General features: G+C 47.8%; 2 protein-coding genes across 3 annotated transcripts; one reads left to right on the top strand and one right to left on the bottom strand.

The window, feature by feature from the left end:
• The first annotated feature begins 1138 nt into the window (after positions 1-1138).
• mat2ab (methionine adenosyltransferase 2Ab) lies at positions 1139-8479 on the top strand. The gene is made up of 9 exons (XM_066714336.1): positions 1139-1373; positions 3015-3092; positions 3283-3405; positions 3756-3868; positions 4081-4224; positions 4778-4996; positions 5116-5298; positions 5557-5690; positions 6361-8479. Exons 1-9 carry the CDS (start codon positions 1283-1285, stop codon positions 6461-6463), a joined length of 1188 nt encoding a protein of 395 aa, XP_066570433.1. The 5' UTR covers positions 1139-1282; the 3' UTR covers positions 6464-8479.
• A 7845-nt stretch (positions 8480-16324) lies between these two features.
• On the bottom strand, positions 16325-19520 carry c9h2orf68 (chromosome 9 C2orf68 homolog). 2 transcript variants are annotated; one of them, XM_066714335.1, is made up of 4 exons: positions 19240-19520; positions 18351-18466; positions 17823-17968; positions 16325-17568 (listed from the first exon to the last, which is right to left on the bottom strand). In XM_066714335.1, exons 1-4 carry the CDS (start codon positions 19368-19370, stop codon positions 17488-17490), a joined length of 474 nt encoding a protein of 157 aa, XP_066570432.1. In that variant the 5' UTR covers positions 19371-19520; the 3' UTR covers positions 16325-17487. The 2 variants fall into 2 exon arrangements, with proteins under 2 accessions (XP_066570432.1, XP_066570431.1); XM_066714334.1 differs by having other exon boundaries at positions 16325-17509; positions 19240-19517.
• Positions 19521-19583: the final 63 nt, after the last annotated feature.

Below are 19583 nucleotides of genomic sequence, written 5' to 3'. Positions count from 1 at the left end.
CACTGCAATTAGCAAAGAGACCACAAATCTGCTTACCCGCCCTCTGATAAGAATTAGACAAATGAAGAGATCTTAAACCGATCTGTTTCATTTGCACATAATATTTTCAGCTTTATTTCCACTGAAAGTAGCTGCTGTCCCAGGTAGATTGTAGGTGTGGAAATGTCAACAGTAGATATGCTCATGCAGGTCAACATGGGTGTTTTTAACAGATATGTTTAAAACACTGCCTAAGTCTGCAGTAATAGAATTCTCGAACCTTCCAGCTTAAAGCCGAAGAAAGATCGGTATTTACCTTTACACGCACCCCTGCAATACACACTACAGTACACGAGTCCATTCGTGTATTCAATTTCTGTGTATTTATTTTTTAATGCATAATGCAATATGATTGAAAATGTTTTGTTTGACTGTTTTAGTTAGCCTTTTCTTGTTATATTCACTCGTATTCACACAAACAGACCGGCAGCACCGAAAAAATGGCAACGCACCTGGGCTACAACCGCAGCAATGTCATTGGGAAACGAGCAGGTGTGGGCATGATGTTGGTCTTTCGTAACCCCACGTTATATAATAATGAGAATAATGTTATTCTAAAACCTGCGTTCGAAAGCATGCATCAGTTACGTCGAATTCTATTTTGCGGAATCTGAAAAGAACAAACGTGTGCATATTTTCAAACACAGGGTATATAATAGCGATTAATTCATTATTATTCGTATTACAACACTCACTGCAAGCTGCTGGCTTTATCAGTTAAGTAATATTTCACATTTTCACGGTCTTTATTTTGGTTGGAGGGGGGGCGATGTCTGACTGTCTGGGTCTAGGGGAAGGCGACATCGAGGGATACGCCACATATACTTCTCACCGAACAGTCGTCCTGGGACACTGACACAGTTGAAAACCGTGGGCCGTGGTTTGTTGATGGACAGATCTCTTCAATGGGAAGGTTTTATGTACAGATGAAAGGGAATGGAATACGACACCAGTTTTACATACTTAAAAAACTCCCCCATTCTGTGCGCAATGGTCCCGCCCGCTGGAGCCCATAGGTTGAATGACGGGACTCGGGGACACGCCTGCGTGACGTAGCCGCCAGCTCTGAGTACCTATAAATACTGCTGTGCCGCAGTTCGCCGGTATATTTCCAGCCGAAGAGACAAGAGTTGTCAGTGCCGGGAGCATAGTTGTCATAAGAACAACCACGACAATCGTGAAAAACTAAAATAATACCAGCATAAGATTTGTTTCGGTTATTTGTCAGCATCCAGACTCCAACATGAACGGGCAGATCAACGGTTTCCACAACTCGCTGATTGAAGAAGACTGCTTTCTCTTCACGTCCGAGTCTGTCGGGGAAGGTCACCCAGGTGCGTCCATGTTTACTTATTTTCCTTTCCCACGAGTCTTGGGTGGCTTGCCTGAGTCTAATTATATCTTTCATCCGGTCGTGTCGCTTTCTTCAATGTGCCTGCTGAGATTTCCTGTTCGGGCGAGGACACTGAAAATAAGTGTAATCGGGTTAATGTTGCTGTGTGGCTGCGGGGCTCCTGCGGCGGCGGCGGCGGCGCTGTCCGTCTGTGTGGGGCTGCTCGTGTTACATCAGCCTCCGCCGTGTAGGCCCCACCGAGAGCATCTCCTGCGACAGCGCGACGGGGCGTGTTCATGGCTGATCATGGCTGATCATGGCTCAAACATCCGAGGGGAAGAAACGAGTCGCTTTATTGTCAATTTGCTCAATTTTGTCGTAAAAGCTGCTCGTGGAAGCGCGGCGCACGTGAGCGGGGGCCCGCGTGTCGGCGCGGACCGGGAGGCCACGCGGTGCGGGCGCGTGCTTTTTCTGCCGTGTGCATCTGCTTACACCGGTCTTAATGTGCATCCGGATATTTTTAATGTGCGTTTATGAAGATTGTTTTAAGATGTAAACGCGTACCGAGGGGTTTCATGTTTCAGCTAGCACTGTTGGGAGGGTTTCAGGAGGCTCTGTAAACTAGGGCGCACCGGCAGTGTCATCTGAGCCGCACAGACTAACAATGGGGAATTATGGCGGACTTTAATCCAGGCGACCCCGGCTAAAGCGGCGTGTGCAGCCCGCGCCCGCCCTCCTTTTCCGGGGTGAACTCCGGGTCACGTCCTGGTTTCCGCGCGGTTTCTTCACCGCCCGTAATCTGTACCGGCCCGCGTCGAGACCCGGCACGGCGGCGTGGCTGTCATGTCTCCCGCACCCAGAGTAGATCACCCACCGAGCACACCGTCATCATGGCTGCCGCGATCAATGCGGCAAACTACCCATTAAGGGGGTTTGCGGGGAACTCGTGGGAGGGTGTAGACCCGTCCGATCCCATGCAGTGGACCGCGGCTGTAAGCGAAGTAGGGGTTCAGTACAGGACGCTGGCTGACGCAAGAGCTGAGGGATGGCATGGGCGTTTGCGGCGGGCGGCGAGCACTCTTCCTCCGGTTCCACTCCACTGGTGTCTCCCCCGGCAGACGGTTGCGGTGTTGCTGACGTTTCAGGGACGGTGTTTAACCCCCTGACGCCGTAGTGCAAGACGGTACATAAACCATATTGGTAAAGGCTACATGACACAAGAGCCCTTTTTATTTCCTAATAAAGTGATTTTTAAAATGGCTCACGGAAAAGGCAGTGTAGGGGGTCTAAGGAAAACTGACAGGCACTCTCTTAGTCCAATCGTAGTAACGTTTGGACTGAAGTATCTAGAAGTTGCCGTAGTCTCCCAGCCAATCGCCAGGGTTCGTGGGCGGGCCGGCACCCAACACTTGTCCGACCTGTCTATCAAAAAAGGTAAGAACCCGGCAGCGAGTGCCATGTGTTGCAGCCGCCTGTCTGCCAGGGACTCGACCGGTTTCTCCTCGCTTTCTGGTTGCGTTTGTTAAATGGAGACTCTTGACCTAGAGATCGTAAATGTAAGCAAAGTCCGGCTTAACCCCATCCCATCTTTGATACTGTACAAACGTGATTGCAAATTAATTCTCCTCTTCCTTCTTGACAGATAAGATTTGTGACCAGATCAGTGATGCAGTGCTGGATGCTCATCTGAAACAGGATCCAGATGCCAAGGTTGCCTGTGGTAAGTACAATTTTGCTTGTGTAACTTCCTAATGCTGGTGGATCAGTTAGCTTGGATCAGTCAGCATGTGCGATGTAAGTGTATATGTGCAAACGCTTGTCTACATAAGGTTATTGGCCGTTTAGCTGATGGATCAGTTTATCCTGCAAGCCTTTATTTATGGTTTCTCCATCCATTCTACCTCTTTCAGAAACTGTTGCAAAGACTGGCATGATCCTTCTGGCTGGAGAGATCACATCTAGGGCCAATGTGGATTACCAGAAAGTTGTTCGGGAAACCATCAAGCACATTGGCTATGATGACTCCTCCAAAGGTGAGATGGGGCTGCTGGTGGGTGTGTGTGCAAGTAATAAAGATGTGAACATAGATAGAATTACCTCTTCTGTCTTGGTAAATTTAGATGCAAATAAATTCTAGTTGTCGTCATGGATGCAACTTGGCTGTAAATCTGTACTCAATGCTAAACTGGTTGTGAAGCAAAGTTCAGCATGTCTGTACTGTTTCCATTCCCACCCCCCCAATTCTACAGCGGTAGCACTGGCTAAATTGTAACCTAGCTTTGATTTTTGAACTTGGAACTCCTTTGAACGATGTAAGCTCTGTATAGTGGTGTCAAAGCGCTTCCTGGTCTGCCTGTCTTGACCATGTGTTCTCTCCTGCCAGGCTTTGACTACAAGACCTGCAACGTGCTAGTGGCCCTGGAGCAGCAGTCTCCCGACATCGCCCAGGGTGTCCATCTGGACCGTAGTGAGGAGGATGTTGGGGCTGGGGACCAGGTGAGGACCTAGGAGGGGTGGTGGGAGGGATAATGGAAATTATGGGGAGTTCTGTAGATGGGTGAATGAGTAGGTTAATGGCTCGGACCCTGCCCCGATCCTCAAACTTCTTATTTTTTTTATTAAATCTATAATAAAAACACTTTGTAAGTTGGTACAGTTATGCAGGTATTTTTGTTGCTGAACATGTTCTGTGTTCCCCTCCTGTGCAGGGCCTGATGTTTGGCTATGCCACTGATGAGACTGAGGAGTGCATGCCCCTGACCATTGTTTTGGCCCACAAGCTCAACGCCAAGCTGGCCGAGCTGCGCCGCAATGGTACCCTTCCCTGGCTGCGGCCTGACTCCAAGACGCAGGTGGGTGTGGCAGCACTGTGCGGAGGCTTCTCCCCTATTGAGGCTTGATAAGGAAGTGGGGAGCTGTGAGCTTTGATCTATGAATTGTATAGTGGACAAAACTGGCACTAAACTGCCTAGGACAGCATGAGATTGGAGGAGGGGTGGGGATTACTTTTTGTATGAGGTAAGGGCTTAAGGTTTCTTACAAAATTAGTCGAGAGGTTCCAGGCAGAAGCCCTTTGCACTGTGGTGTTTGTGGTTTGCATGTTATCTTGAGCGCCTTGGGTCAAAGTACTCCTCAAAGTGAGCTAGTATTAGAGGAGAAGGTCTGTGCGTTTCGAAAACCACTCTGCTCTTGTTGGCATTCCTCGTGGTTTCGTAACCTGGATTGCCCTGTAATTATCCAAAAATGAACTTGACTCTGTGGACCTTCTACTGCATGTCTATTGGGGTTGTCCAGCCTGCCTCATACACTAATAAACCCAGGCTGGCACCAGAAGCGGCTTGGAAACTGTTGCCACATTCCTGGAATGTTTTGGTTTTGGTGATCCTCTTGTCCCTCCCTACACAGGTGACTGTGCAGTACCGCCAGGACCGGGGGGCAGTGATCCCAGTGCGCGTCCACACCATCGTGATCTCCGTACAACACGATGAGGACATCTGCCTGGACGAGATGAGGGACGCGCTGAAGGAGAAGGTGATCAAGGCGGTCGTGCCCACAGTCTACCTGGATGACGACACCATCTACCACCTGCAGCCCAGCGGACGCTTCGTCATCGGGGGGCCGCAGGTTCGAGTGCTCTTGTTTCTGTAATGGGGGGGGGGGGGAGTTGTATTTTAAAAGGGTTGAATTGGGGCAGGGTCCGAGCCATTAACCTACTCATTCACCCGTCTGCCCTCTGTCCACAGGGCGATGCTGGTCTGACCGGGCGCAAGATCATCGTGGACACCTACGGGGGCTGGGGTGCCCATGGGGGTGGGGCCTTCTCTGGCAAGGACTACACCAAGGTGGACCGCTCTGCTGCCTACGCCGCACGCTGGGTGGCCAAGTCTTTGGTGAAGGCCGAGCTCTGCAAGCGGGTTCTGGTCCAGGTGAGGCTGGTTGCCAGCAGGCCTCGCCATCGCAGTCCGTTGCCAGCGCGCCTTTAGACAGCACTGTGCAGCCCTGGGGTCTCGTGACCCCTGTCTGGAGTCACGCCCTTAACAAAGGAGTTTGCGGATATAGGGTGCTTTCATGTAGCCCTCAAACTCCGAACACTTCGTATGAAAAGTGTCTATGGCAAGGCGTGAAGACTCAGGTTTTTGTTTTAATCTTTTGTTTAATGAAAAGCCCTCCTCTTTGCCACGCAGGTCGCGTACGCAATTGGAGTGTCCCATCCGCTCTCCATCTCCATCTTCCACTATGGCACTTCCCCGAAGACCGAGAGGGAGCTGCTGGACATTGTCAGGAAGAACTTTGACCTCCGACCTGGGGTTATCGTCAGGTAAAGTCCACTCCCCAGAGCGGCAGGGCAGTTTGTGTAGCGTAGAACCCCTCTCCCCGCTGTGTGAATGCAAGGGTCAATCACTGTGACCTTTCTCTCAGTTACTGTAACTCCACGGCCTGGTGCCTCTTCACTTCCTGCTCTGAACGCTGGAGAAATTGATAGTTTATAAGTTGTAGTTTATTCATAAGGTAATGGAGACCGTAAAGTGCAGAGATGTGGTATTAACGTAAGGAGTTGCAGTACAGGAAAGGCAGTGAACTGGTAGATAACAGGACCCAAGAATACTGTTTTCATCTCCCACTGAAGAGGATTGATTAGCATGGTAAGTCACACTTTTGTTTTTTTTTTCCTGGAGTTGACGGTATCTTAACTTAAAAAGAACAAAGCGGAGAGACTGCTTTTAATTCGTGATCTGCCATTCGTATCCAGCTGAGTGACTTGCAACAAAAGTGTGGGCTGTTGAAACCCATTCATCGCTATGGTGATCTAGGTTATCCACTCTGCCCACTTTTGATGTACAAATTGCACATTAATCTTTTTTGAGGTCTCGCATGCAGACAAATGTATTGAACAGGTCATGACCCAATTAGGTGTCTATAATCGGTGTACGTGCATAAAGGACAATCCTGCAGAGATGGCTGTTAAATCTGTGAATTGTGTATTCCAGGGATCTGGACCTGAAGAAACCCATTTATCAGAGGACGGCAGCCTATGGCCACTTTGGTAGGGATTCCTTCCCTTGGGAGGTGCCCAAAAAGCTCAAATACTAAATCTGTTAAGCTTTTTTTCCCCAGGCCTGTTGGTGTATACTACAGAGAAGCCTTCCAGGTCTTAGGGGGGAAAAGGCCCAAAATTTTCCTAAAAAAACAAACTCAAATCCCCAAACCCTGTTTTCACATCCCATTTCTGACTCATTACCACTCTGAGCAGTCTGGACTGCTGGCTTAGTCTCCGTCTGTGTGGCTGGGACCATTAGAACTGTCTGCTTCCTAAATGCACTTGCTCCTCTGGATGTATGTATCCTTGCATTAGTTCCCCCCCCCCCCCCCCCCCCCATTAAGCTTTTGCACCTGGCATCCCTCGAATAATTTAGTGACACGTGGCTCATCCCCCACCGTCCCTCTTCCACTCTGCAGCTAGATTAGATTTTTTTTTGCCTTTTTAGAACTGTTCACTGAAAATCACTGCATTTGACATAAGAGGCCTGAGTTCCCTGCCCGTCTAATGTACCCAACTTCATGGCACTCTTTCATGGTCTAGCAAAGTTGAAAGTGCACCCAAAAACTAAAGCGATTACTTGAAGGTTACAGTATCTGCATCAGCAATGCACAATTTCTTTCTTCCATAAGTCAACCTTTGGGGGGGTGGGGGGGAAACCTAAATGGTAGGATTTGAAGAAATTTGAATGTCCTTAATGTTGCCCTATGAAATGCCAGATGTGCTTGCTTGGAGCTTGTGAAGCTTTTCGCTCAGTGGACCTGGATATTGGTCTCTCCTCCCAGGTCTTCCCAGTATATGGAGACATTTAAAAGATTTATACAGTAATAAATTGCGCGCACACAACCACATTTTAAGTGAAGCTCTGCAGTGCATGGTTGCTTATAGTCGGTCTGCTAGTAGGCTTATCCTGGAGTCTGTGTAGTTTTAAAAACTATAGAATGATCCAAAACTGAGCTGTGGCTATGAGTATTTAATCGTTATTAGCAGGCTTTTAAAACTTTTTTTTAATTCCCCCTCTAACCTGACCCTGCTCCTCCCTGCCCCCATCTTTTTCTCTCCTCTCTCTGTGGAGGACAGACTTGTATCATGGCACAATTTGAGATGAGGGTCATTTTTAAAGCCGCTATGCATCACAGTTGACGTGTTGGCCAAACCTGTCAAAACCTATTCCACATTATTCCAGTCAGACCACGGCGCCCTCACGATGTAATACAGAGAAGTCGTGGGGGGGTGGCCCCTGGGATCCACGGTCTGCAGGATCGAACACACTGGTATTAAAGGGTTTAGTTCCTTTCTTTATAAGAAAGTTAATTCCACCAACTGCAAAATCACTCCTTTTAAAGGCAGTTGTCTTTTGCTTGAGTTTTCACTTTTGACACACATGGTTATTTAAGAAAAAATTAAGACTCCTTTTCCGTCTTGACAGCCGGTGTAGATACAGAGAAACCGGCTCCCATCACGACCTCTGAAAAAGTGTCTTAATTGTAAAGCTTTCGATACTTGAAGTTTCTTGTTGTATTCCTATTTATTGTACTCTGAAGCTCTGCGTCGATACAGAGAAGCCAGAGCTCCAGAAGGCAGCTTTTATTTTATTCCAAAAGATGTTTTTGTTTTCAAATGCCATAATTCATTTGTTCCAGCACTCCCTGTGGGCCGAGGTGTCGTACAGAAAAGCCTTGGGGTCCCCGCAGGGTTTTGGCTGGTGTGGATTATTCTTGACTGGATAGGTGAGCGCGACCGTGGGCTCGTCCCTCTGGCGGCCTGAGCAGCAGATCTTTTTGGCCAGTGTTGTACAGAGAAGCTGGCCTGTTTACATGCGCTCCCTCTTGCTGCAGTTTTAATTGCAGAGAGGACGGCCCTACTGGTTGCTGTAAGTGTAAAAGTGCCTTTTCTATTTAAATCCCTCCTTTCCTGAACACTATTTCACCTCCCCTTACCCCCCTTCTTGAAGTACAGGTAAATGCATACGTCTCCTTTCATTTTATTTTTCTCTCTTGCCCCAAAGTCCAAAAATGAGAGAACACTCACATGTCAAATTTTGAATAAAGTGCAAGATTATACATGAAGTATATATATGTGTGTGTTTTTCTTGGATTCTTATCTCAACCCCTGAGGAACTGGCCCTAGTGTGGCTTTTCTTCTCCGAAGTGCCACACACTGCCCTGCACAAATTTAGAAGTAGATCTAAACTATTTCTCTGGGAGGGATTGGTACTGTTCAGTAAAATTACATGACCCATGAAAGGGTTGTGGTGTAGTCCAGTTCTATTGAAATCTAGATGGAGAGATGGGGTTTATGTAATCAGTGGGAGTGTATGGGTTTGTAAATGGGACCGTGCAGATCAATGCAGTGATGCCAGGGGGCTAGAAATTCCTTTGGGAGAGGAGGGGAGGCTGCTAAAAAAAAGCAAGTGGAGTTACATGTGTATAGTGTTCCCAGGGGAGAGTAAATGGCATGAATGCAACAGGAAACTGGGTTTCTAGGGAGTACAGAGACAGCTGCTACTTGTTAAAACTGCAATTCACTTCAAGGGAGCAGTAGGCGCTGGGAGAGGCGACTGCTCGGCTGGAAATGGTTCCGAAGGTCACTGCGGGGAATGAGAAACTTTGGGCCTGAATTTAAGAGCATTTAAAAGCTTTTGTGTCTGTACCAGGCCCTGGGACGGGTCTCTGCAGGGCATCGCATGGGATTCTCGGAAAGGGTGTGGAAAGCTTTACCCATTTCTTATGTTGCTGTGTGGGCGAAATTGAAATGTTTCTCTGAAAAGGGACAACCCTGACCTTACTTAATTCCTTAAATATTAATCTGAATTTACAGTGGTATAGTACTGGTATTCTGTTCTGCACAGACCTTACTATGCATTGCTTAGTCTTCTACAGTCTTGCTAGACGCACCCCATTCAATATTATGGTGCAGTATGTAACAGACTGCAGGTTGGCAGCTGTGGCAGGACAGTATCAGCCATTGGGAGGCTTCCAATGGTGGATTATTCCGGCCCCTTCCTCTTTCTCTTCCTGTGAAGTTGAACATGTGACTCGGGACACTGGAGGGGGATCCCAGGACCGGAAGTTCCCAGAGCAAGAGGGAACGAGGGAGAATAATCCTCCTGTGTGGTATGTAATGGGAGTTCTGCTTGTAGACTTGACAGGGGGGTGGCCAGGTGGCAGTGGAAGGGAGAATTGTTATATAAATAGGGAAACAGGGTTCCCATAAAAGCAACGTTCAGTCACCCATCATTATTATGGCCTGTCTGCTTTTGCTACAGCTTGTTGCTTGAATACAATGACTTTTTGAATGCAATAACTGGCCTCCCTATATACACAATTAGTTGATCAGAATCCTAGAATGTTTTTAGTATGATGTGCAAGCATTTCCATAACTTAATCAGAATGTCTCAATAGTGACCATAAGAAAACGCACACTTAAATATTGGAAGTAAGGAGCAGACAGTGGGGACTGTCTGACAGTAAGTGTTACACAGAGGATGGCAACGACTTCACGACAAGTCTTGCTGCACATGTGATGGACGTCAAAACCAGGTGTGTGGGTTGTGCCATTTTGCAGCACAGACACAGGAGTTTCCCGTGGTGTGGGACACATCGTAGAGGAACTTGGGGACAGCGTACACTGTGTACAAATGTGTATTTATGATTATTACACCTGAAATGGTTGCATTGACATTGACATCGACATGATTACCATACTTCAACTGTCTTGTGGAAATTGTATCTGAACTGATAAGACCAGGGGGCTGACCTGTGAGTCAGAGCAGGGCTTGTGTCGGTGTTGTTCCAGGGCAGGGTGCCCTATCTTTCCTTCTAATGTGCGTGATTTTGGCACCAGTGCTGCAGAATACAGCCGAAGGAGCTGACCAATCGGCTTCTCCGAACAGACGGACGCCCCCCGCGGGCTGGCACAGAACGGGGCTCTGTGAGAAGCCGGACAGATGGCATGCAGGCCTCTCTTACCAGCTCTGTTATTGTTGTCACACTACCTGTGCAAACAGTACCTGGGAAAGTCGGTCACAGGGCAACACAGGGGACAAACTTTTTACATGCTCTGCTATTGCATAATGAGATCTAGACCTTTTTCCTCTCAGCCACAAGACGGCTGGTTTTGGAGGAAGTGCAGCAGGGGGGAAGCATATTAGTGTTGCACAGTGTTTATAAGCCCATTGAGGCAGTATTGGTCACTGAAGCCTGTGTAAAAGTTCAAGCCCAGCCTGCTTCCTCCTGTTAACCTCTCAGGGATTTTCCTACAGAGGGTATGTGTGCAGGAATACTTAGTACATGTGGCACGTAACAAAGGGGAAATAAAACATCTTGATCATGATGATGATAGTAATATTAATTAAAAAACATCTGCATTCGAACCAGACGCTTTGAGACTAGACTTTCCTGCAGACTAGAAATCAGACTTGTTTCAGTAACTGAACATCTTCAATCAGAACTCCTCCCTGTGACTTTTCTATCTAGACATGCATTTGTTTTTCCAGTTTTTTTCTGTTACAGTTACATAGTACAAACAGGCTACTGCATCAGTGTCAAGTGTAACATTAACAGCTGCGAGGAACTGCTGGCATTTCGTTGCTGTGTACGGTGGCAGAGGGCCGGGGGTGCCTTGGCTAGACGAGGATGGAAATGCCAGGCCTCAGAGACCGGGGGGCACAGTGTGGAGAGGGCTGGGAACTGGGTCAGTGGCAGGACCGGGGGTTGAATCTATAATCTAACTGCCTAGAGCTCCAAAGAGACAGAGATATATTCAAGAATGATAATCGAACCATACAGTGATGTACTATAGTTTATTAGTAGTAGTTGTGGTGTCAGCTGGAACTCCTAAGTCTTATGTGCGGGGCTAGAGTGTCAGTGTGTTACTTTCTCCCCAGGGTTAAAAGTGTTACGCCCCAGTTGAGTGAGTATGTCAAACTGGCAGCTTGTCTGAAGTTCCCAACGGCCCTGGCATAGAGCTGGGCACGGTGGGACTGTGTGAAGGCACAACTGGAGGACGGGGGGGCGGATGTTTGATTCCAGCTTGGCTGACTGACACCGAATCTCCGGAGAGCGGCTGCCAGGGCCAGTTCTGACTGGTCAGCACTTCCACTGCAGGAACTTCCCCGTCTGGCATAACCAGGTTTCACTTCAGTTTTTTAAGTAATTGGCCCTAATCAAATGAAAACAAAAAGTGTGTGAGAGTGAATGTGTTGTGTAAGTGTGTGTCTTGTTATCCAAAGTGTGACACAGTTCATCCTTCCCAGCTCCCACTTCCACACACGTCTCACTCCCCGCGCTGCTCGATCTAGCCCTGCCCTTTTCGGTACAGGAATACGCTGTCTTTAGACTCTTGTTAACTGTGCGTTGAGTTTGTTGCAGGCTTGTAATTATTGATACCACCACTAGTAATACAAATACTACAACTGATAATAATAATAATAATAATAATAATGGTTACAGTCAGTAAAAACACACTGCTCTGTTGGATTCAAAATGGAAATACAGCCTTCCTAAAACAAATAAAAGTTGGTTTGTTTTTTTAAGCCTGTCTCCAGATGTTTTCTCTCTCTGTACTTTCTCCTGCCTGTCATCACGCCTCTCTCTCTCTCCTTTGCGTATCTCATTGCGTGTGCATGTGTGTGAGCATGGGTTGCTGCGGTTGTGCCAGCAGGGCTGATACGCTCTCACATCTCACAGTCACACGGAAGACTGACCCCAGTGGTAACAGCTTTGTGGGCATCCATGTCTGCATGCATGTGTGTGTGTGTGGTATCTGACAGGTTACATTAGGACACTCTCACTCACACTACAAAAGGCTAGGGGGTCTTGCCTGGCCTTTAGCTGCGATAGGAATAGACACAGGCTGGTATTTTACCCACTCAGGAGTCCCAGCCCCTCTGGCTGCCTCGTAAGGAGAGACTCTATCTCCCCCCGTCTTTGCGTGTGTACCAGGGCTTTCATCCTCCTCACACTCAAGTACTGCACACTCCCTCCCTCCTGCCTGCTTTTGATTTTCTAATTCATCAGAGTTCTCCGTTGACTGCAGCAAGATTTCTCCAGATTTGTCCCTTCCTTTTTCAACATTAGTGCTGGCCTATGTTGTTGTTGTGCTTTTTAGTTAAGCTTCATCCATCAATACTGCGCCTCGCCCCAGCTCCATCGTGTGACAGTTTTTGTACGGCGTCGTTTTCTGTCCGCCACTGTCCGTATGCCTTCCCATCCTGAGCGTTACATGGTTACACGGCATAAACAGCACAGAGCGACCCAGGAACTGCAGTCAAAAAAGGGAATATGCTGCGATATCTAAATCGCCGGGAGCAGTGGGAGAGCGATGTTGCACTGAAAGCAGGGGGTGTTTTGGAAGCAGGCTGCTGAAAGAGAAGAGGGAAGGCCAGAGGAGCGGAGGGAGAACTCAGGCCTGGGCAAGGAAGAAGCCCGTCTAACTGTAAACTGTTGGGACTGTGTATAGCTGACTGATGTGTAATAAGAGCCGGGCCAAAAGGGAACCCAGGCTTTGGCTTCCTGTGTATAGAAGTGGGGATGAGGTTACATAACTGAGGAGCAAGCTGATTGGCTGTAAGGGCACAAGCCTCCAGTCCCTCCTACTGGGCTGATTGAAGGCCTGCTTGCCTAGTGCAGAGTGACATGTTTCCATTCAGCCAGGCAGCTAGGACTGACCCAGTGTGACAGACCAGGGGCTCCATCTCCCCAGTAGACATAAGCCCCCTTCACACCTACATCCTCCACCCAAGTCCACCCCACCCAGGTTACAACGTGACGTCCAGCAGGTCGGGCCCACGTTCTCTCACACCAGGTCAGATTTCCGATGATGAAACTGGAGGGTGAGAGGGCACACCTGACCCAACTTGACCCCGTGTCCTAACCTGGGTAGGGTCGACACGGGTAGAGGGTGCAGCTGTGAAAGGGGCTTAAGTTGTACAAGGGCGAGATGAAGAAATAAAAGATGCAAAGACACAAAAGCTCAGATCTGCTCCCACAGCCACTGAGAGAATGGAAAATAGCCGATGTGCAGAAACGCCTGGGGAATGTGCGACCGGAGCAGCTGCTGGGAAGCCTCACTCCTCCGTAGGGGGGTGGGGGGGAATCACATGTCACAAATGTTCGGCACCTTTCTAAATCCGGGCCGGTCTGGAGAATTCCACTCCGGACCGCTGGACATTCCAAGACGACGTACGACTGAGTGGCATTGCGTTGGTCACAGCAAATGGTGGGGTACATTTTCTGGTATTAATTTCTGTATTTTCTTTATTGTAAAGAGGGTCAAAAGTAGCTGTAGTCAGTCCTGTGGCACTATATTTGGGCCTGTGGACACTGGATATTGGGCAACTGTAGTCAAAAAGGCTCCAATAAATACATGGAGGACAGTTGACTAGTAGCTGTGGGGCCTAGATTACCAGATAGGGAATGCTGTGTGGGGGAGAAGTTCAGGAGACTAAAAACTGCATTCATCCATTTCTGAGAAACAAGTCATATTAAGCACAGCAAGCGCAGCCATGAATCCATATGATTTGTCTGCAGTTCTTGGCCCTCGCAGATATTATATCTGGAATACGGGGGTGTGACTCGACCATACAGACGTGCTGCCAAAGTCTGAGCTCAAGAGGTGGCTGTGAGCGGTGCGTGAACCCAAACACACAGATAGTGGAGCGAGGCAGGTGTGGAGGGGAAAGAGTGGGAGACTGGCCAGATCTGGTGGGAAGGAACCTTCAGAAAGTGTAAATAAGTCAGAACAGATAATGTGTAGCAGGGAGGAAGTGAGAAATACTGGTTCTGAATCCAGCCTAGGCTGTGGCTTAAGCAACAGTCAATACCCCTCAGAAATCAGTACTCTTGGACTATCCCACCTTCAGTTTAGGTCCCGGAGTCTGCCATGTACAGAGAAAACAAGATCTACCACAGGCTGAGGCCTACTGCCGGCTCCTCACACTGTCAACAGCTGGACTGCAGGTGTTTTGCAGGCCGGTTTGGGAGTTCACACGTTTGGTTACGCTGTATTTGCTTAAGTGGAATTGTGACGAGGTTCATAGATTCTTAACCTTCTCCCTGTAAAGTGTGCATCTCTGCCTCATACATCTGACATAAGGGCTTGTTAGTGTCGGGACAAAGCACCGCAACTTTGGAGTGCAGAGTCTCTTAGGAGTATATTTTTGTATCCAGACAACTTTTTCATAAACATCAGTTCTATTCCCAGCGCAGTGTCTCACTTTCAGAAAGCTGCTTATCCTTCTGATGAGAGAGTGCGACCGATTTCCAATGGATTTATCTGCAGTGTACATATGCATTACAAAAAAAGAATAGAGCTCAATCTCATTAGGGCTTGTTGATGAATGACTAGGCCGTTGTTAATATCGTAAATCAAACAAAGTGTCATGGAAACAGGGAGGTTGCGTAAGCCCCTTGGCGAAAAAATATGTGCCGGGTGTTGTGCGTGTACGAGAGAGCGTGGGATTGGGTGTGTTTGGAGGGACGAATGGGCGCAGGGAGAGAGGAGGGTGTGAGGGAGGTGTGGCAGAAGGGGCATGGATTATGGGAGTGTGTGTTTGGAGGGGTATGCCGGAATAGCAAGGAACAGGAATGCGTCTGCTTGCCAACACCCTCTGGTTCCTCGATAACATGTACATATAGAGAGGGAGAGGGAGGTGCGGGGGGGGGGAGTTGAATATAGTGTAGGTGTGGTCATTTCAGCCAATCATAGCCCTGGAAACAAACAAACATAAACAAAAACGTTCCTGAGACAGGCTTGCGTAACAGTCAAGGCAGCTTGGCACTGAGAGAGTTGCAGACCCCAGGGCTTTGGGCCTGCTTAATGAAACAATGAACGAGCCGCCTCTGGGCATCCAGATCAGCACTTTTTCCAGGCCTGTAGCTCGAATTACTTTTTTATTCATCCCTGAGGCATGCAGTGGCTGATCACGGATGCTGTCTGCGCCGGGCTTAGGGATGTGGGAAAAGTGCTGGATGTAAACAGCCATACGACGCCATCCTACATCAGAAGAGCAGTAACTGTAAAAACACCAGGGAAAACAGTGCCAAGGCCCAGTGTTTCAGTCCAAACCATTCCAGGCTTGTTCTGATTGGCAAACAGTGCCCAAGTACAGACTATCTGAGGGCAGTTGTGTAGACATGCACAGATATTCCTCCATGAGTGGGAGAAATAACAAAGAAAGAAAATGTAACGCTATTTCACAATTCCTGCCAAATTATACCTCCCCAGGAACCTCACAAGCTCTACTAATACAGTCGCAAGCTTGTTCTCACTGCATTCCCCAAGACAAGCGGTTCCAAGCAGCCAACATCGCCACCTGCTGGAAGAACCTTGTCATTGCAACTGCACTGTACAGTATAATTCGCTCTATTGCCCTAGTCTAGTAATCATCCAACATTTTTTTGGCTGAAGGATTGTCTTTCAAATTTATAAGTATTCACAGACCCCCTCACCCCTCACCCTGATATATAATACTCATATGGATGTTTCCGTTTCCTCAATATTGCAAATCTGATCTTCCTTGGGAAATATGTTATGTATTTTACTTTTCAGAGGGAGAGTTTGGAAGCTAAGGATGACCAGAACTCTAAGACTGTTGTTGCAATATATATAGGTTTTGCACCCTGAACGTGAACATTTGTTTTGGGTAACTGACTAAACGTTCAACAAACCAAATGTATGTATCAATGATATGTTTTCACAGTTTGTCCACTGATTATTGAGCATTGTCCAGATGAGTCCAGACCTGGAGCTGTAAAACCAAACCTTCACTCTGTGAAGGTGAAGCTGATGGCCCTGAAAGATCCACCCAATGAAAATGACAATGGGATCGGGAGCCATCAAATCAAATTGAAGCCATTGAATCAAAGGAGCCAAGGCACAATTAAGAAACTGAACCGCTAAAACAAAATAACTAAAATAAAATGTTTGCATTGGTTTATTACTACAACAACAACAAAAAAACAAACAATACACCTTCCTATTTTTAGCTCAGAAGCACATTCTCACAGTCTCAGTCTCAGTTCATCTCCACCAACATCTCCACTTTCTCTCTAAGCTCAGATTGAGCTGATGGGAACAAGGGTGGTCTGCAGCTGTAATTACTCGGCTTTACAGCATTATAACGAAATCAAGTTATTATCGTATCTGTACAGAACCTTTAAACAACAGGAGCCTCCCTGGCCACTCTGAAGCTGCAAATTTCTCCCAAAACACACCTGCAGAAAAATATTAATTCATAGCCATTCGAATTCTTTCGTGTGTTACTTTTCTAATCGTCTGTGTAAATCGAGAGGCTCAAGACAGACTAAAATGGGGGTGGGGAAAAGAACCAATGGTGGGGGGGCAGATCATTCACTGACTGCCGTAAAATGAAACAAATCGGAAAATACCAAACAGTGATGGAGCTTGGAATGAGTGCACTGGACTGGCTTGTAGTCATGACAGGTCTGTGATGCAGCCTTTAGACTCTGGAGGCTGTGGATCTCTGCCAGCTCATGGCAGGAGATTTGGCCTAATTTTTTAGTCTTGCCAACAGAAGTCCAGTCTTCCAAGACCTACAGCTGGCATAGTCTTCCTGTCCCAGCATCCCGCAGGCCTGGTCAACCAGCACTGATGCTCTTAGGGTCCGCTGGGAGGGGGTGGGTTGTCTGTCAATCCGTGGAGGAGACAGAGCCAACATCAGCATCCCCGTCACCTAGTGGCAAAGTCCAGCCCTGCCTTTGTGAGCTGAGGATCATGATTTATTTTTTTGGGTATGATCAGTATTTCCCTCGTGTCGGTTCTGCAAATCAGTTGCGGGGGTTTTGTTTGAGTCAGTTGAATTATTGTGGTCAGATGGTTCAAAGAAGGGAGCTGTAAGACTTGATGGCTCTGGAGTTCAAAAAGGAGGTTGGCACCCTCTTGCCCTCCCTCTCCCTCTCCCTCTCCCTCTCCTCTGGGGCTGCGGTGGATCATCTGGGCAGCAGCACGCCCTCTCAGCGCTTGTCTCGCCGCTTGTCCATCTCCTCCCGCAATCTGGCCCGCAGCGCCGCCCGCATGGCTGGGTCCAGGGCGTTGCCTGCCGCCACCCTCGCCACTACCTGCTCTGGCTCCTCCTCCTGAGGGAGAAAACGCCACAAGCCAGGTCAAAACACTGCTTTCCCTCCACAGAGTTAAACTGCAATCAAAGCAGCGACAGAAAATATCAGTAATACAGTCTTAGCCTATAACCCTTTCACTCAAGCATCCACTGCCCAGACCTTCTCACTAATGGATATCAGAACCATTAGTTGCTAAAAAGTACCCTGGTTGGTGTGCCAGTGTGAAAGGGCTTTAAATTGTTGAAACAGGGATTTCTGGTTTACGTGTTTCAAACTGCCAGGGTGTAACAGTGTCGTGAGCGAGTTTAAGGGACCCGCCATTCCACCTCACCTTGTAGACGATGAAAGAGGAGACCCGCCCACCGTCGGCCTCGTACTCTAGGCAGAACAGCTCCGTGCCCTGGGCCTCTGGTTCTGTGCCAGAGCTGCTCTCATTCGACTCCTCGTTCTCCATCCCCGCACACTGCTCAGAACCACCTGGAGGAGACGCACACAGACACACACACACCCCTGATTAACAGTGCTTCCATTTAACCCCCTCAAAACCTACAGATTTATTTGTTAATGTTGTTTGTGTATTTGTTTGTATTTTAAAATATACCTTTTAAACCCCAAACCTTTTACCCACATTCTGCTCTCTAAATTCAGGATGCCTTGTCCAGTAGTACAAAATATAATCGTATTGCTCATTACATCCCCCAGGCGACTCCGTAGCGTTCCTGCTACTCATGATGCATTTTGAAATGCATGTGAAAGGAGTGAAACCCTTTCTAAGACGGGGCTAAGTCTGAGGGAGGGTGCCAGCGTCGGCCTGTGTGTTTGGAGGGTGGCTGCCTGCGGTCTCAGGCCCAGTCCTTACTCCTGCGGCGCGGGTGGTACACCTGGATGTCGGGGCGGCGTGGGCGGCTCGGCGTGTTCGTGTGCCGCCGCTTCTGCCTCTCCTTCGCCTGCTTCACCTCCTTATCATAGTCGTCCCTGAGGGCGAGAGGGGGACACCGTGAGGAGGAGTGCCTGGGTGTGCCATTCTCAACCCTGTTTCCAGGGACCCACTGTTTTTTTTTTTTTTTAATTCAACCCCATCTCTCAAGGTACTTAATTGAACTAATAAGTGCTGTCAACTCCTACATTGTTTTGTTTGTCAAAGTTTGAATACTTTATATCATTTTATATTTTCCCCAAACCATGGAATTGGGAGCTTAGTTGCAAACACACAGAACCAGAACTGAGAACCACTGGTCTGGGTTTATACATGCCAGTCCCTAGGTACTAATTTACGTGCTATTTACATATTGTTTTACTTTAACCCCGTAAACAACACAGAAGCCACCCTAAATACTATTATAAAAGAGCAGTGGTGGCTCACTGCAGGAATATAATTTATAAAGTGTCACTACTACCTATGACATCAGATACACTGTTTCTCAAAGTATCCACTACATACTGTTTAACAATTTAACACGGGGATACAATATAGATATTGACATACAGAAGACGATAACACATAACAGTCTATATAGAAATGCACGTCTAAAACGTCGTATATCTGATAAAAACATAGTTATTTAGGTAAGAAACTCAATATTCAGTTGACTGCAAAGCGCATGCGCACTGCGGGATGTACGAGAAGGCGTAACCAATTAACCTCACGTCTGAATAATCGCTGCTCAATATATACGCATTACTAACACACCTGGCGAATGTGAACTGTCCTATCAATCTGGCTGTTCAACTGTTTTTCTCTCCCTAACCTGGCAATCTGGTTTCTGCGAATATGGTGCAGGAAGCCGTGGCTCATGTCCAGACGGCCTCCGGGTTTGTATTTATTCTGCTGATCGAAGTCGGCGCCCACTGACGCATCCTCCTCCCGCAGGACCTCCATTTCAGATGTGAAGTGGTAAACAATCAAATAAACAACCAATACACAAATAAGTGCCGTTTCCACTAACAGCCCCGTTCCTCCCCTACATCCCTAGACGTTTACATTAATCAGAATGAAAAAGCAGGGCCAGAAACGTAGGCTGCTGGCCAACAGGAAGAAGCTCCAGGGTTTCTCACGCTATTTTAGTTCCCTCTTTTAAACGGCCCACAACCA

Source organism: Amia ocellicauda, chromosome 9, assembly GCF_036373705.1.
Source record: "Amia ocellicauda isolate fAmiCal2 chromosome 9, fAmiCal2.hap1, whole genome shotgun sequence".
NCBI lineage: Eukaryota > Metazoa > Chordata > Actinopteri > Amiiformes > Amiidae > Amia > Amia ocellicauda.
This window is presented reverse-complemented; position numbering and strand designations above follow the sequence as displayed.

What these genes read in the sequence shown, in the direction of transcription:
- mat2ab (XM_066714336.1), top strand. Translation starts at nt 1,283, where the DNA reads ATGAACGGGCAGATCAACGGTTTCCACAACTCGCTGATTGAAGAAGAC. An exon ending in CTATGATGACTCCTCCAAAG is followed by an intron (nt 3,406 to 3,755) that starts GTGAGATGGGGC and finishes CTCTCCTGCCAG; the next exon opens with GCTTTGACTACAAGACCTGC. An exon ending in ATGTTGGGGCTGGGGACCAG is followed by an intron (nt 3,869 to 4,080) that starts GTGAGGACCTAG and finishes CCTCCTGTGCAG; the next exon opens with GGCCTGATGTTTGGCTATGC.
- c9h2orf68 (XM_066714334.1), bottom strand. Translation starts at nt 19,370, where the DNA reads ATGGAGGTCCTGCGGGAGGAGGATGCGTCAGTGGGCGCCGACTTCGAT. An exon ending in CGCAGAAACCAGATTGCCAG is followed by an intron (nt 18,467 to 19,239) that starts GTTAGGGAGAGA and finishes TCTCGCCCTCAG; the next exon opens with GGACGACTATGATAAGGAGG. An exon ending in GTACCACCCGCGCCGCAGGA is followed by an intron (nt 17,969 to 18,350) that starts GTAAGGACTGGG and finishes CGTCTCCTCCAG; the next exon opens with GTGGTTCTGAGCAGTGTGCG.